The sequence below is a fragment of the Heterodontus francisci genome, chromosome 7 (assembly GCF_036365525.1).
Source record: "Heterodontus francisci isolate sHetFra1 chromosome 7, sHetFra1.hap1, whole genome shotgun sequence".
Taxonomy (NCBI): Eukaryota; Metazoa; Chordata; class Chondrichthyes; order Heterodontiformes; family Heterodontidae; genus Heterodontus; species Heterodontus francisci.
This window is the reverse complement of record NC_090377.1, coordinates 72,156,431-72,174,061: the sequence shown is the minus strand read 5'-3', so window position 1 is coordinate 72,174,061 and position 17,631 is coordinate 72,156,431. Positions and strand designations below refer to the sequence as shown.

Sequence of the window (17,631 nt, the reverse complement as noted above, 5' to 3'; positions counted from 1 at the left end):
AAATGTAATCCTGTTAGTGAGTGTGTGACAGGCAATGCCAGAGATACAATTTTGAATATCAGTTTGACTCTCAGCAAGTGACTTCCTTTCCGATTGCTCACTTACGTGAAGCATTCTGTAGCACTGATGTATATTTTTTTGGTCTTAGTGAGGGTAAGAAGAGAACAAGTTGAGATTGATCCTGCAAGAAGGAATGTGAGGGAGCTAAGTGCATTGTATTCCTGTTTCATGTTCGCTCTCTCCCCACCTTATTAATTTAGATGCTAACATTTTTATTAAATGAGTACCATGTTGGTACTTTAATTAATCATCAGTATGCTGCTAATTTAATCTTTATTGCAGGCTTGTTGGTAAGTCTTCACTAAAGCCACTTGCTAAAATCTATTTTTGTTTACTCAACAGCAAACCTGTTGGTTCTGAGCCCACACCTAAATCTAGGATTTCAGACCTTCCTCCGGTCTCTCCTCATCATATTGGAGGATACAAACTAGCTGCTGCTACTTTTGCTGGTATTGAAAACAAGTTTGGCCTCTATCTGCCTAAATTTAGATCTTCAGGTGTGGCTTCAATCCATTCACAAGTATCAGTTGGTTCTCCAGAGTCTTAAGAGATATTTAAGGTCTATTATGAGGTGCAATCAAATAACATGGAGCAATGGTGAAAGTAATAGCTGCATGTAGGTGGAGGTCAGTTGAAATTTGATTGGAATCATGTATTTCTTAAGTAAATTTTTGTAATACTAAATGTTTGCATTGCAGAAAATTGTTGTCACGGACTTTATTTGTATAATTTTAGAAATCATGTGTAAAAAATGAAATAGCTCTACCTACAGCTAGAAATAAATACTTCAAACCACTTAAGTTACATGATTTTCAAAATGCAGTGTATTCAATGATTTGACTTGAATATTTCTGCTGTGCTAACTGCTATGGACACTTAGTTTGTTTTCTTGATGTGCTTTGTCTTGCTCCTTTCTCCTGTTGCTTATGAAGCATCAGAAAAAGTTCAAAACAATGTTTAGCACAGCATTAAACTAAGTTTATTATTCATGAGAAATATCTAATGTTAAACGTTAACGCGTTCCAAAAATAGTTTTGCAATTATTGAAAGGTTCTAAAATTGAAATCAAACTCCTTTCTTGAAATGATGGCTGTCTAGGAACAGGCAACTGTACAGGTGGGCAGGTTGGTTAATGTTTTGCTTTTAGAAATTGGGATTTGAGCTCAGCTGTGGAGTAGAGCTAGTGGAATGCTTGCCAATTGGTACTGCAATGAAAGTACTGTTATGGTGAAATACTCACCCTCCCTCCACCTTTTTTGCTGAATGGAGTTATGTTACTGAAGTAGAATTCTCCATAAAGTCTACATGTGAAAACATGACCACTGTGCTAGGTATAAAACAGAATTTGTGCAGATTGTACCTATTAATAATTACTGCAAAAAGGTAGTCAAGTAGCAGCCAGCACTAAGGATATTCCTCTTTTTTAGCATTCATGAACAGCATCAAAGTTATTTAAAATCAATAATTGCAACCCACAAAATAGTGTTGATCCTTTTGGAATTGGTCATCTTTATAGTTGACTAAGGCTGATACAAAGCTACCAATTTAATTTTAAAAATCTGTGGCATTGTTTTACGCTGCTTTGCACAGCTTGCACTTGATATGCCTGTACATAGTGTACATCTGTACAGAGACAGTAGAGGGGACAGAGTAAATCACATGATGCTATGGTGCAATACGCTTGAGTTAATGTTTGGTGAAAGACATTGTACAGATTGTTAAAGTTTTGTTAAATCATGTCATTTAAAATGAAATATTAGGATATTACTGTTTTAAAGAATTATTTTCATTGTATTCATTTCTTTTATGAAAACAAGTCTGTTTTATCTGGTGCTTGAGTTGCTAGGAAAACTGGATCTGACTACAAATGACCTAAAATTAATCAACTTTAGCCCAAAACAATACTTATGCTTCAGCATATTAGCTGAAAATGTTCTTTGATTCTGTAATTTGGTGTTTCTCAATGAAATGAAGCAACATTTGAGTTGTGTCCAGACTGTTTCCTTGTGCACATTAACCTACCACCAGCAGTTTACCTGTCTGACATTTCTACAATTAAACTGTATATATCGCAGATAAAAACAGTTGTGTTTTAATTTTTCTGTGGGAAATCTGAAGTGAATAATATAAATATTTGGCAAATGGATGGTCCCTGTACTTTTTAAATGTGGTTAAAAGTCTACCTCTGCAGTGACCCCCTTTTACTAGTTAGATCTCAAAGTCATGGAGAAACAGGTACAAAACCAATGAAAATGACTCATTCTAGCATTAGGTGGCCTATACTATGCCAAGTCAATGTAAAACACAAACATCCACAAACTTTATTTTCTGCATGTTTTATTATTTTTGTAAAACTGCATTAAAATTGTTCCATAACTTTGAAGACTAATCCATATAATCATTTGGGTTTAGTAATCACAATGTGCTGTTTTCCTCTTCATTTACTAATACAGGACAAAAACAAGACCAGTAAAATTAAATACAGTAGCTGCTTTCTGTACTTCCCAAATGTTAGAGTCTGTGCGGACCATCAACCACCCATTGATACTAATCCTACATCCCCACCTACCTATACTAGGGGCAGTTTATATAATGGCCAATCAACCAGCAAGTCTTTGGCATGTGGGAGGAAACCCACACAGGGAGAACTTACAAACTCTACACAGGCAGTACCCAGGTCACTGGAGCTGTGAGGCTGCAGTGGTAACCACTGCGCTGCCCAATGTACAACTGTCAGAATTTTACCAGAATAGGTTTAGACTTAGTGAAAGGGGCAGAGATAGCATACAGATGATCAAGCCATAAAGTATGCCGCAATTTTGGCGTCAGAAGTATTTAAAAAACTATGAAAACTGTCAAACTTGGGAGGTCACTAAGGGCCTGTGCTGTACCAATGCTTTTAGACCCATGTTTAAAAAAGGTAAACTTTCATCTGTTTTCAGTACTCTTGAAGCAAAGGCTCTATTTGTATAATAAGAGCAACTAGTTATAAACACTATAGCTATTCTACCCCTTCCCATGTCCAAGGTATGGCTCAGATCCATGTGGAATTACAAATTGTTCAAACAATGGGAGAAGCATTGTTTTTGGGAGCACTCCAGTTTATAATATGTTTAAAACTCTCAAAGATGATCAGCATTTCCAGTTGTAGCAAAACCACAAAAGGGAACAAATGCAAGTTTCATTCCCTTCATTGTTACTAGCTGATTGACTCTGGAAAAGGCAAGGGATGGTGGTGTGGGAAGTAAACTTCCTGGACTGTTGCATGCCACTTGGTCAGCTCACAGCAGCCATGGAGAGGTTTGGGCGTTGGTTCACTAAGCTATGCAATGTTATATTCAGAAGAAAAAGTACAAAATTAATTATGGAACTACTCTGCAGACAGGTCTTGCCTTGAACTCTAATCTGTTATTCATGCAATTTCCTCTTCTGCATCAGCTCTGTTTGCATTTATTTCTGCCAGTGTCCGAGCGAACCGTGTCCATTCGTCATTTCGAGGAACTGCTATTTGCTGTTAAAAGAAAGGGAGCATTTTTTACATTTTAAATGCTCATCACCTTCAGTATTACAATTAGAAGGGCAGAGACAGATTAAAACAGGATGCAGTGAACAGTTAGAGGAGAGGAGGCATAATCTAAGCCCAAAACAACTGGAAGGAGGATTCAACATTAGGAAGTACACAATCAGAATTTGCAGTGAGCTAATAATGATATTTTTATTTATTTTTATTTTTTTTAAGAGATACAGCACTGAAACAGGCCCTTCGGCCCACCAAGTCTGTGCCGACCATCAACCACCCATTTATACTAATCCTACACTAATTCCATATTCCTACCTATACTAGGGGCAATTGCTAACTGCAAGTCTTTGGCATGTGGGAGGAAACCCACACCGACACAGGGAGAACTTGCAAACTCCACACAGGCAGTACCCAGAATTGAACCCGGGTCGCTGGAGCTGTGAGGCTGCGGTGCTAACCACTGTGCCGCCCATAACTATTTGATTGAAGTTACAGGCACGATGGGCTGTTGTGAATCCTGGATACAAATATACAGTTAACCCATCATTCCTCTCAGTAAAAGGTACCCACCCTTCACTCACCTTCCTTCCATCAACAGATTTCAGGCTAGTTGCCCTCGAGCTCTCAGACCTTTGCCACTCATTGCCTACATTCTCTGACCATCCCATCCAAGTCACATGGCAGGGAAGAATATGAGTGGTGAGGGGGTAAGAGGGAACAGTGATGGGAAAGGAGTCAATGAAGGTATATAGATGCATTTTCCTCACACCTGCCATCACAAAATATGACTTTCAGCCCCAAGCCCATCACTTCCCACCCAAAAAGGGACAAATAAGTAAGCAAAAGCAGAGATGAAGAAAAAAAGCAACTGAGAAACAGAAAAGAGACAACACCAAGGAAGATTCATTATTACAGAAAATAATTATCTAGACTTCAAATTGCATGTGATACAACTGTATGAATATCTAATGCATTTGTCTGAAAATACATTTCAGTGGTGGCATTAACCCAGTTAAGAGGGTTCTCCAATAATATAGTAGGGAAGAGGATTTTCAGCCAAACAAGTAACTTTGTATACTACAGGACATTCTGAAGGGGGAGGGTGAACAGTCAGAGGTCGTGGTACACATTGGTACCAAGGACATAGGTAGAAAGAGGGATGAGGTCCTGCAACGAGAATTTAGGGAGCTAGGTAGCAGATTAAAAAGCAGGACCTCAAAAGATTGTAATCTCTGGATTACTCCCAATGCCACGTGCTAGTGAGTATAGGAATAGGAGGATAGAGCAGATGAATGCGTGGCTGAAGAGATGGTGCAACAGGCTTTAGTTTCCTCGATCACTGGGTCAGTTTCTGGGAAAGGTGGGACCTGTACAAGTTGGATGGGTTGCACCTGAACCGGAATGGGACCAACATCCTTGCTGGGAGGTTTGCTGGTGCTGTTGAGCAGGGGATACAGAGTGGAGGGACGGTAGGGGGTGATGCAAAAATATCGAAGAGAAACTGAGTCAGTCTGGAAGGCAGAGCAAATATAGACCTATTAAGGTACAAGTGAAAAATGCAAGGAGTCTTACTCGTAAGGCAGATGAATTGAGGGTGTTGATTAGCACATAGGAATATATTATTGCTATCACAGAGACATGGTTGAGGGAGGGACAGGACTGGCAGCTCAATATTCCAGGGTATAGAATCTACAGGGGAGGGGGTAAAAGAGGAGGTGGCATTGCACTGTTGATCAAGGAGTCAATTACTGCAGTAAGGAGGGATGATATCTTAGAAGGTTCCTCAAATGAGGCCATATGGGTAGAGCTTAAAAACAAAAAGGGGGCAATCACTTGGCTGGGAGTGTACTACAGGCCTCCAAATAGGGAGAGATAGAGGAGCAGATATGTAGGCAAATCTCAGAGGTGTAATAATAATAGGGGATTTCAACATCCCCAATATCAACTGGGATCGTCTTAGTGCAAAAGGCTTAAAGGGGTTGGAATTCTTAAAACGCATACGAGAGCGCTTTTTGAGCCAGTATAGAGAAAGTCCTACAGGAGAAGGGGCAGTACTGGACCTAATCCTCAGGAATGAAGCCGGGATAGTGACCATAACTAAGATTTAAGGTAGTTATGGAAAAGGACAAAGATGGACTGGAAATAAAGGTACTGAATTGGGGGAAGGCCGATTTCAATATGATAAAACAGGATCTGGACAAAGTGGACTAGGAGCAGTTACATGTAGGAAAGTCTACATCAGACCAGAGGGAGTCATTCAAAGAGGAAATAGTGAGAGTTCAGAGCCAACATGTACCCGTTAAGGTGAAGGGTAGGACCAACAAATCCTGGATGTCAAGGTATATAGAGGATTGGATTAGGAGGCCAATGGCAGATTCAGAGCATTGAAAACAGCGGAGGCACTAAGAGTATAGAAAGTGTAGGGGGGTACTTAAAGTAATTAAGAGAGCGAAGGGGGACATGTAAAACACTGGCGGGAAAGATAAAGGAAAATCCTAAGGTGTTTTGTAAGTATATTAAGGGTAAATGTAGGGCTCATTAGGGATTAAAGTGGCAATCAGTGTGTGGACCCTGAGGACAAAGGTGAGGTTTTAAATGATTACTTTTCATCGATGTTCACTATGGAGAAGGACGATGTAGGTGTAGAGATCAGGGAGGGGGATTGTGATATACTTGAACATATCAGCATTGAAAGGGAGGAAGTATTAGCTGTTTTAATGGGCTTAAAAGTAGATAAATCCCCAGGCCCAGATGAGATGTATCCCAGGCAGTTATGCAAGGCAAGGGAGGAGATAGCAGGGGCTCTGACACAAACTTACAAATCCTCTCTGGTCACAGGAGAGGTACCAAAGGATTGGAGGACAGCGAATGTGGTACCATTATTCAAGAAGGGTAGCAGGGTTAAACCAGGTAATTACAGGCCGGTGATTCTAACATAAGTGGTTGGGAAACTATTGGAAAATATTCTGAGGGACAGGATTAATCAACACTTGGAGAGGCAGGGATTAATCAGGGATAGTCAGCATGGCTTGTCAGGGGGAAATCATGTCCAAATAACTTGATTGAATTTTTCGAGGAGGTGTCTAGATGCGTAGACGAGGGCAAGGCAGTTGATGTCGTCTATATGGACTTCAGTAAGGCTTTCGATAAGGTCCCGCATGGGAGATTGGTTAAGAAGGTAAAAGCCCATGGGATCCAGGGCAATTTGGATCCAAAATTCGCTTAGTGGCAGGAGGCAGAGGGTGATGGCCGAGGGTTGTTTTTGGGATTGGAAGCCTGTGAAGTGGTGTACCACAGGGATTGGTGCTGGGACCCTTGCTGTTTGTAGTGTACATTAATGATTTAGACATGAATGTAGGAGGTATGATCAGCAAGTTTGCAGATGACACGAAAATTGGTGATGTCCTAAATAGTGAGGGGAAAAGCCTTAGATTACAGGACGATATAGACGGGCTGGTAAGATGGGTTGAGCAGTGGCAAATGGAATTTAAACCTGAGAAGTGTGAGGTGATGCATTTTGGAAGGACTAACAAGGCAAGGGAATATACAATGGATGGTAGGACCCTAGGAAGTACAGAGGGTCAGAAGTACCTTGGTGTACTTGATCACTGACGGCAGCAGCAGAGGTAGAGAAGCAAAAGAGGGAAAACTGAGGAGTCAGAAGGGGGCTGAGGATGTAGGTTTCGTGGAGGAAGTTAATTTTGTGTTATGCGGAAAGAAATTGCAGTGATGGGATTGGGCTTGAGTTTAGAGAGGGAGAGGTGTGGTGGAGGAGATGGCCAAGTGAATAGGCTTGATTGTCGAGTGCTCCTCAGGTGTGGAATATCTTGCATTTGTGAAGATGGTTTAAAATCCAGTTCATACTGCAGCTACTGGTTCAGTCTGAGCAAGTATGCAGGGAGAAGAAAAGAGTTGATGACAAGGATGCAGAGCTATTGTCGGGGGCTAAAACAATATTCCATTGTAGGAAATGCTGGCTTATTCAGAATATCAGACATAAGTAAGATGATCATAGAAGAAAAGGGAAACATTGAGCTAGGTGTTATCAGCACAGATAACCATGTGTCTACAGAAGATGTCACTGAGTGTCAACATGGAGGAGAGGACCAGTGATGGATCATTACAGAACTCCAGAAGTCTCCATTTGGGACCTGGAAAAAAAACCTATTGCTGGAGTTATGCTGGAACAGGTACGTATAGAAGGGAAATCCTATTGAAATTGACCACAAAGGAGGTAGTGAAGGAGAACGGCATGATTGAACACTGCGGAAAGGTCAAAATTCAGTTAGTGAACATCTTGTTGGACACTTTGACTATGGTGACCTTATTGCATTGTGAAGGGCAGAACCTCATATCTGCAGTGCTATTTTTACACTTTCCCACCAAAATCCAATCTATATTGCTCTGCTATATGTATAATGTAACAGTCAGAATGAGTTACTCACCTCTCCTACATCATAAATCAATATCTGTCCTTCTGAGTCGCCTACAGCTATTTCTCTTCCAGTCTGAGTCCATTTCACACGATTCAATGCAGGATTACTATCAACAGTAATGCTTGCAGTCGGCACCTAGGTAAGGAGTTTACAAAAATAAGTTTAAAATATTTGCCAAGGTTTCTGAAAATCTCACAAGGAAATTACATGTGAAAAACTGCTTTCATTTCAGAGCATCTATTTTCTCTGCAGTTTGCAATACTGGATCTGAAACTACTTTATATTATTGTTCTAACAATACTATTGCTGGCACAAACTACTAGTTATTACACTTCCACCTAATACTGCTTACTTCGGTGTCATTGTTGAGATTCCACAAATCAAGCCTTCCCATTCCATCAACACAAGCAAACAGGGCAGGATGGGTGGGTGACCACATGACATCATAAACATAATCAGCATTATCTTCAAAGGAGTACAGTGGCTTGTTATTCTGAAAGAAAATAATATTGATATAATTTCTTTAAGGATGAAAATTACTTTTAAGCGACTTTAAAAAAAAAAACTATATACAATTCCATTACAGGTTTTGTCATGCACACTAGTTCAGAATAGGATATTGTAAAAAATTGATTGCCAATAAAAAGTTTATATTCTATTCCACTTTTAATTTTTACATTTTGTCCCTAGCACCACCATGTGCCAATGTAAAGAACTGCGAGTTGAATATAGTTATGAGAATCCTGTGGTGCAATATATTGAATTATCAGTTAGCCAGCCACTGAACTAATAATCCTGAGGCCCAGGTTAATTCCCTGGGGACACGAGTTCAAATCCCATCACAGCAGTTGGTGGAATTTAAATTCAATTAATTAATAAAAATCTGGAATGGAAACTAGTGCTATGAAACTATCATTGATTATTGTAAAAAATCATCTGGTTCACTAATGTCCTTTAGGGAAGGAAATCTGCTGTTCTTACCCAGTCTGGCCTAGGGACATTAGTGAGAAAGGATCTGACCTCAGAAGATCATGAAGTAGAACTGGTATGGGTGGAAATTAGGAATAACAAGAATCAGAAAACACTGGTGGAGTAGTTTATAGGCCCCCTAACAGTAGTTATACCGTTGGATGGAGCATTAAACAAGAAATTATTGGAGCTTGTAACAAAGGCAATGTAATAATTGTGGGGGCTTTTAATCTTCATATAGACTGGGACAATGAAATCGGCAAGACAGGTCTAGAAGATTAGTTTGTACAACATTTTTGTGACAGTTTCTTGGAGCAATACGTTGTGGAACCGACAAGGGATAAAGCTACCTTAAATCTAGTTTTTTTTAAAAATTCATTCATGGGATGTGGGCATCGCTGGCTAGGCCAGCATTTATTGCCCATCCCTAATTGCCCTTGAGAAGGTGGTGGTGAGCTGCCTTCTTGAACCGCTGCAGTCCATGTGAGGTAGATACACCCACAATAAATTATGGTTAATTAGTAATGTCATAGTAAAAGACCCACTGGGAAATAGTGATCATCCAACTATTGAATTCCAAGTTAAGTTGGAAAGTGGTATGCTCCAATCACAAACAAGAACCTTAAATTTAAACAAACCAATTACATAGGAATGAGGGGAGAACTGGCTAAGGTTGATTGGGTAAATAGACTAAAAGGTATGGCACTAAATGAACAATGGGAAACATTTAAAAAAAACAATTCAAAATGTTCAACAAAAATACATTCTCAAACTCAGCAAGAAAGACCAATCCATGGCTCACTCAGGAAGTTAAGGATGGTATTAGATTAAAAGAGGCTTACAATGTTGCAAAAACGGTAGCAAGTCTGAGGATTGGGACTGTTTTAGAAACCAGCAAAGGGCCACCAAAAAGTTGATAAAAAGGTAAAAAAGGAGTAAACTAGTCAGAAATATAAAAACAGATTGCAAGAGCTTTCAGAAGTATATAAAAAGAGAGTAGCTAAAGTAACGTTGGTCCCTTAGAAGCAGGGATAGGAGAAATGGGGAATATTCTCTGGAGTTTAGAAGAATTAGAGGCAATCTCATTGGAACATACAAGATTCTAAAGGGGCTGGATAGGGTAGACACAGAAATTGTTTCCGCTGGTCAGGAAATTTCAAACACGGGGGGCATACTCTCAGGATAAGGAGCCTATCATTTAGGATTGAGATGCTCCATTGTTGAATACAATTAAGGCTGGGATAGACAGATTTTTGGTCTCAGAGAACTAAGGGATGTAGTGAGCAGAAAGTCAGTCATAGAGCACTCTTTGGCCCATCATATCTGTGCCGGCTATCTAGCACCTAACTATTCTAATCCCATTTTCCAGCACTTGGGCCCGTAGCCTTGTATGCTATGACATTTCAGGGGCACATCTAAATACTTCTTAAATGTTGAGGGTTCCTACCTCTACCACCTCTTTAGGCAGTGTGTTCCAGATTCCAACTACCCTCTGGAAAAAAATTTTCCTCAAATCCCCTCTAAACCTCCTGCCCCTTACCTTAAATCTATGCCCCCTGGTTACTGACCTCTCAACTAAGGGAAAAAGTTTCTTCCTATCTAACCTATCAATGCCCCTCATAATTTTGTATACCTCAATCAGGTCCCCCCCTCAGCCTTCTCTGCTCCAAGGAAAACAACCCCAGCCTTTTCAGAAATAAAAGCAAGAAATGCTGGATATACTCAGCAGGTCTGGCAGCATCTGTGGAGAGAGAAGCAGAGTTAGCGTTTCAGGTCAGTGACCCTTCTTGTTTTTATTTCAGATTTCCAGCATCCGCAGTATTTTGCTTTTAGCCCAGCCTTTTCAGTCTCTCTTCCTAGCCGAAATGCTCTGGCGAGGCAACATCGTGGTTAATCTCCTCTGCCCCCTCTCCAATGCTTCCTTCCTATAGTGTGGTGAACAGAACTATACACAGTACTCCAGCTGTGGCCTAACTAGCGTTTTATACAGCTCCATCATAACCTCCCTGCTCTTATGTTCTATGCCTCGGCTAATAAAGGCAAGTGTCCCATATGCCTTCCTAACCACCTTATCTACCGTGCTGCTGCCTTCAGTGATCTATGGACAAGTACACCAAGGTCGCTCTGACCCTCTGTACTTCCTAGGGTCCTATCATCCATTGTATATTTCCTTGCCTTGTTAGTCCTCCCAAAATTCATCACCTCACACTTCTCTGGATTAAATTCCATTTGCCACTGCTCAACCCATTTTACCAGCCGATCTATATCATCCTGTAATCTAAGGCTTTCCTCTGCACTATTTAGGAAACCACCAATTTTCGTGTCATCTGCGAACTTACTAACATACCTCCTATATTCACGTCTAAATCATTAATGTACACTACAAACAGCAAGGGTCCCAGCACCGATCCCTGTGGTACAACACTAGTCACAGGCTTCCAATCGCAAACACAACCCTCGACCATCACCCTCTGCCTCCTGCCACTAAGCCAATTTTGGATCCAAATTGCCCTGGATCCTGTGGGCTCTTACCTTCTTAACTAATCTCCCATGCGGGACCTTATCAAAAGCCTTACTGAAGTCCATGTAGACTACATCAACTGCTTTACCCTCATCTACACATCTAGTCACCGCCTCGAAAAATTCAATCAAGTTAGTTAGACACGAGCTCCCCCTGACAAAGCCATGCGGACTATCCCTGATTAATTCCTGTCCCTCAGAGTATTTTTCCAATAGTTTCCCTACCACTGTTGTTGGACTCACCGGCCTGTAATTACCTGGTTTATCCCTACTACCCTTCTTGAATAATGGTACCACATTCGCTGTCTTCCAATCCTCTGGTACCTCTCCTGTGGCCAGAGAGGTTTTGAAAATTTGTGTCAGAGCCCCTGCTATCTCCTCCCTTGCCTCACATAACAGCCTGGGATACATCTCATCTGGGCCTGGGGATTTATCCACTTTTAAGACCACTAAAACTGCTAATACCTCCTCCCTTTCAATGCTGATATATTCAAGTATATCACAATCCCCCTCCCTGATCTCTACACATACACTGTCCATCTCCATAGTGAAGACCGATGAAAGGTAATCATTTAAAATCTCACCTATGTCCTCCGGCTTCCCACACAGATTGCCACTTTAATCCCTAATGGGCACTACTCTTTCCCTGGTTATCCTCTTGCCCTTAATATACTTATAAAACGCCTGAGGATTTTCCTTTATCTTGCCCGCCAGTGTTTTTTCATGTCCTCTTTTTGCTCTAATTACTTTTTTTAGTACCCCCTTACACTTTCTATACTCCTCTAGGGCCTCCACTGTTTTCAGCGCTCTGAATCGGTCATAAGCCTCCTTTTTTTTTCCTGATCCAATCCTTGACATCCAGGGTTCCCTGGACTTGTTGGTCCTACCCTTCATCTTAACGGGAACATGTTGGCTCTGAACTCTCACTATTTCCTCTTTGAATGACTCACTCTGGCCTGATTAGACTTTCCGACAAGTAGCTGCTCCCAGTCCACTTTGGCCAGATCCTGTTTTATCATATTGAAATCGGCCTTCCCCCAATTCAGTACCTTTATTTCCAGTCCATCTTTGTCCTTTTCCATAACTACTTTAAATCTTAGAGTGTTATGGTCACTATCCCCGAAATGCTCCCCCACTGACACTTCTACCGGCTTCATTCCCTAGAATTAGGTCCAGTAACGCCCCTTGTAGGGCTTTCTATGCGCTGGCTCAAAAAGCTCTCCTATATATATTTTAAGAATTCTGTCCCCTTTAAGTGTTTTGCACTAAGACTATCCCAGCTGATTTTGGAGAAGTTGAAATCCCCTACTATTATTACCCTATTATTTTTACACCTCTGAGATTTGCCTACATATCTGCTCCTCTATCTCTCCCTGATTGTTTGGAGGCCTGTAGTACACTCCCAGCCAAGTGATTGCCCCCTTTTTGTTTTTAAGTTCTACCCATATGGCCTCATTTGAGGAACCTTCTAAGATATCATCCCCCCTTACTGCAGTATTTGACTCCTTGATCAACAGTACAATGCCACCTCCCCTTTTACCCCCTCCCCTGTCACACCTGAAGATTCTACACCCTGGAATATTGAGCTGCCAGTCCTGCCCTTCCCTCAACCATGTCTCTGTGATAGCAATAATATCATATTCCAATCAACGCCCTCAATTCATCTGCCTTACTAGTAAGACTCCTTGCGTTAAAATAGATGCAATCCTTTCTTGCATTTTTCACATGTGTCTTAATAGGTCTATATTTGCTCTGCCTTCCAGACTGACTCAGTTTCTCTTCTATATTTGACTGTGCATCACCCCCTACTATACCTCCACTTTGTATCCCAGTTGATTCCCAAGATCAGCCACAACCGTTTGAATGGCGGAGTAGACTCGACAGGTCAAATGGGCTACTCCTGCTCCTATTTCTTGTGCTCTTGTACATGTGACTCCAGACCCACAGCAACGTGGTTGACTCTTACACAAACAAGAAATGCTGGAATCACTCAGCAGGTCTGGCAGCATCTGTGGAAAGAGAAGCAGAGTTAACGTTTTGGGTCACTGACCCGAAACGTTAACTCTGCTTCTCTTTCCACAGATGCTGCCAGACCTGCTGAGTGATTCCAGCATTTCTTGTTTGTGTTTCAGATTTCCAGCATCCGCAGTATTTTGCTTTTATTTTAGTGGTTGACTCTTAACTGACCTAGCAAGCCACTCAGTTGTCTAGGGAAATTAGGGATGGCAACAAATGCGGGCCTTGCCAGTGACACCCACATCCCATGAAAGAATAAAGAAGCCTACCTTAGTTGTCCATAGTTTGACTGTCCAATCAAAGGAGGAGGTGACAAAAAGATGAGAGAAGTCAGCTGGTCCGGCTGCAGTGTGATAATGGATACCTGTGATTGGTCCTTGATGACCATCAAAAATCTCACTAATTCCAGCTTTGCTGCAACAGAATGTTGATTATGTACATTACTGTTAACAAAAATACACAATTTATTTTTCTTCAGGTAAATGAGAAGCCTCAACCTTTCTCATGTTGTCTTATTAGGAGAGGAAAATAGTTCCAAAGAAGATTTTGTTTTACAAAAGAGCACAACTGGAAAACAATTACTTTAAAAGAGCACCCTTTTCCTTGATGCAAAATTAAACTTCAAGCCGTACTACAAAAAGGAACATGGTAGCGCATGAAGATGTTGGCCTGAAGCCTGAGCCAAATAGAGCATCTTGTTTTAGCCAACTCACCGATTGGGACCTTAGGAACTCTGGCTGGCTCCATTGCTGAGCCAGCCATAGGCAGGCTCCTAGACGCACTGTGGAGCACAGGGTGACAGTAGCATCAGTATTTTTGTGGAATCAGGAGAACATTTTAGTACTGCTGGTTAGGCCATTAAGACCCAGAATAATTGTGCAGAGCTCTATTTGCTGACTAATTTCGACTAAGGTCTTGCAACATGCATTCAGACCTGAATATGCATATGTAAGAAACAGGCGTAGGGGTGCCCTGCACACTTAGAAGTCACTGACTTTCAATTTAACAGCTGTCACACTTTTGGGATGATCAGGCACAGAAGGTCACAGCCCAAAATTCATCTTTGCAATGGTGACCTAACACTCAAAAAATAGGCATAATGTTCAATTTCTCCTTTTTTTCCCCAAAATATACTTTATTCATAAAAATCTGTAAAAAAAAATACATTACAAAACAGTTCCAAACAGCACCAAGTCAAAAAATACAAACAGTGCAAAGGAGATCAGTTTCCTTCAATACAGGAGTGAGTTGCCTCACAACCCTTCCATTTCATTTTTCATGCCATATACATTTTATAGCAAACAAAGATTTTCTGGATACAGTTCAAGGGGTTTCCCATGGATCCAGCCCCTCAGTTCAGCTTGGTGGGGGGACCTTACACAGTGGTCTTTCCCCATTGAGCCTTTGCTGCGGCTACCCCAAGCTTTAGTGAGTCCCTCAGCATGTAGTCCTGGATCTTGGAATGTGCCAGTCTGCAACATTCGGTTGTGGACAACTCTTTGCGCTGGAAGACAAGCAAGTTTCGGGCAGACCAAAGGGCGTCTTTCACCGAATTGATCGTCCTCCACTGAATTGATCGTCCTCCAGCAGCAGTTGATGTTTATCTCGGTGTGCGTCCCTGCGAACAGCCCGTAGAGCACAGACTCCTGTGTTTCAGAGCTGCTTGGGATGAACCTCGACAAAAACCACTGCATCTCTTTCCACACCTGCTTTGCAAAGACACATTCCAGAAGGAGGTGGGCAACCTTCTCTTCCCCACCACAGCCACCTCGAGGGCATTGTGCAGAGGGGGTGAGACTTCAGGCGTGCAGGAAGGATCTGACTGGGAGGGCTCTTCTCACCACCAGCCAAGCTACATCTTGGTGCTTGTTTGAAAGTTCTGGCGATGAGGCATTCTGCCAAATGACTTTGGCAGTCTGCTCGGGGAACCATCCGACAGGATCCACCATCTCCTTTTCCCGTAGGGCATTAAGGACATTCCGTGCAGACCACTGCCTGATGGATTGGTGGTCAAAGGTGTTTTTCCGCAGAAACTTTTCCACGAAGGATAGGTGGTACGGCACAGTCCAACTGGATGGAGCGTTCCGCGGCAATGTGACCAGACCCATCCTTCGCAACACCGGGGACAGATAGAACCTCAGCACGTAGTGACACTTGGAGTTTACGTACTGGAGGTATACACACAGCTTGATGCAGCCGCACATGAAGGTAGTCATCAGGATGAGGGCCATGTTCGGTACATTTTTCCCACCCTTTTCCAGAGATTTGAACATCGTGTCCCTCCAGACCCGGTCCATTTTGGATCCCCAGATGACGCAGAAAATGGCTCGGGTGAGCGCCACAGCGCAGGAGTGGGGTATGGGCCAGACCTGCGCCATGTACAGCAACAACGTGAGCGCCTCGCACCTGATGACCAGATTCTTACCCATGGTGGAGAGAGATCGCTGCTCCCACATGCTCAGTTTATGGTGTACCCTGGCTACTCGCTCCTTCCAGGTTTTGGTGCACGCCCCGGCCCTTCCGAACCATATTCCCAGCACCTTCAGGTAGTCTGACCTGACAGTGAAGGGGACAAAAGAGCCCAGTTCCCAAAGAACATGGCCTCGCTCTTGCCGTGGTTTACTTTGGCTCCCGAGAACTGGTCGCAGATGCTCATCAGTCTGCGCACAGACCGCGGGTCCGAGCAGAAGACTGCGACGTCATCCATGTACAGGGAGGTTTTAACCGGAGTGCCTCCCCTGCCTGGGATTGTCACCCATCTTATGCCCGCATCCTTCCTGATAGACTCAAAGGGTTCAATACAGCAAACAAACAAGACAGGGGAGAGAGGACAGCCCTGTCTGACTCCAGATTGGATCGGGAAGCTTTCTGATTCCCACCCATTGATTGAGACCGGGCTACTCATGTTTGTGTAGAGCAGTTTGATCCAACTGCAGATTTCCTCCCCAAACCCCATTTTAGAAAGCACATCCATCATGTAGGTGTGCGATATCCTGTCAAAGGCCTTAACCTGGTCCAGGCTGATGAGGTAGGTGTCCACCCTCCTGTCCCGTACGTGGGCGATCGTATCCCTGAGTAGCGCAAGACTATCAGAGATCTTCCTGCCGGGTATAGTACAGGTCTGATCAAGGTGAATCACCAACTCCAGAGCAGACTTGACTCGACTGGCTATGACTTTTGACAGAATCTTGTAGTCAGCATTAAGCAGGGAGATGGGCCGCCGATTTCTGCCCTCTCCCCCTTCTGCTTATAGATGAGGTTGTTCAATTTCTCCACCCAAATCACAACAGCTGCATTACCATCTTAAAGCAAATGGGTTATCAATTGGAGCTTGAACACATCTTCAGAAAGTAACTTTTAAGTCATGTGGGGTCATTGAAAGATTCACCCTACATTCTGTACTGGACTTTTATGAAATAAGCTGGGTAATATGAAAAAGAAAAACTATGAATGATATAGGGCTGAGACAAGCTTACTTCTACTGTAGCAAACTTAGTTCTTATGCTAAATTTTGGGAGCCATGCATTTTGTTTGGGGTTTGAAAGAGCTCCCAAACCCATGAGCTCCACCATGAAGGACAAGGGCAGCAGGTGCATGGGAACACTATCATTTTCAAGTACCCCCTCCAAGTCACATACCATCCTCACTTGGAGATATATCGCGTTCCTTCCTGTCGCAGGGCTATTTTCCTGGAACTCCCTACCTAACAGCATTGTAGGAGTACCTCCACCACAGTGGCTGTAGCAGTTCAGGAAGGTGACTCACAACAACCTTCTCAAGGGCAACTAGGGATGGGCAACAAATGCTGGCATTCCATTGATGCCCACATCCATAGAACAAAGTAAAAAAAAATTCCCAAGCATTTGACCACCCCTCCTAATATCTCCTTTGGTAAGTGTCTATTCTTTTTTAAATTCTGTCGCTGTGATGCGTTTTGGGATGTTTTTTCTATAATAAGGCACTATATAAATGCAAGTTCCTGTTATTGTTGAAAGAAAACAAAATAGAATAGTTCTGGGTTGTCAAGCTCCTTGTGTTGTACTTAAGACACTGCAGCTCATTTATCTGGATGAGTCTGAGCTATCGGTCTTCCCTGTGTAAGTACATCAG

The 17,631-nt window shown here is 42.4% G+C and overlaps 2 protein-coding genes across 3 annotated transcripts in view; one reads left to right on the top strand and one right to left on the bottom strand.

The window, feature by feature from the left end:
• LOC137372053 (electrogenic aspartate/glutamate antiporter SLC25A12, mitochondrial-like) overlaps window positions 1-2,142 on the top strand; it is a 168,510-nt gene extending 166,368 nt beyond the window's left edge. For both annotated transcript variants that reach the window (XM_068035406.1, XM_068035405.1), the window contains exon 18: window positions 403-2,142. In XM_068035406.1, coding sequence (XP_067891507.1) covers window positions 403-607 — 205 coding nt within the window. In that variant the 3' untranslated portion in view covers window positions 608-2,142. The remainder of the gene's footprint in view (window positions 1-402) is intronic.
• A 238-nt stretch (window positions 2,143-2,380) lies between these two features.
• Window positions 2,381-17,631, bottom strand: part of LOC137372054 (cytoplasmic dynein 1 intermediate chain 2-like) — a 101,844-nt gene continuing 86,593 nt past the window's right edge. Inside the window, exons 13-16 of the mRNA XM_068035407.1 lie at window positions 13,791-13,935; window positions 8,369-8,509; window positions 8,026-8,151; window positions 2,381-3,571 (exon numbers count right to left, since the gene is read on the bottom strand). Of these exons, the coding sequence (XP_067891508.1) occupies window positions 3,473-3,571; window positions 8,026-8,151; window positions 8,369-8,509; window positions 13,791-13,935 (511 nt within the window). The 3' untranslated portion in view covers window positions 2,381-3,472. The remainder of the gene's footprint in view (window positions 3,572-8,025; window positions 8,152-8,368; window positions 8,510-13,790; window positions 13,936-17,631) is intronic.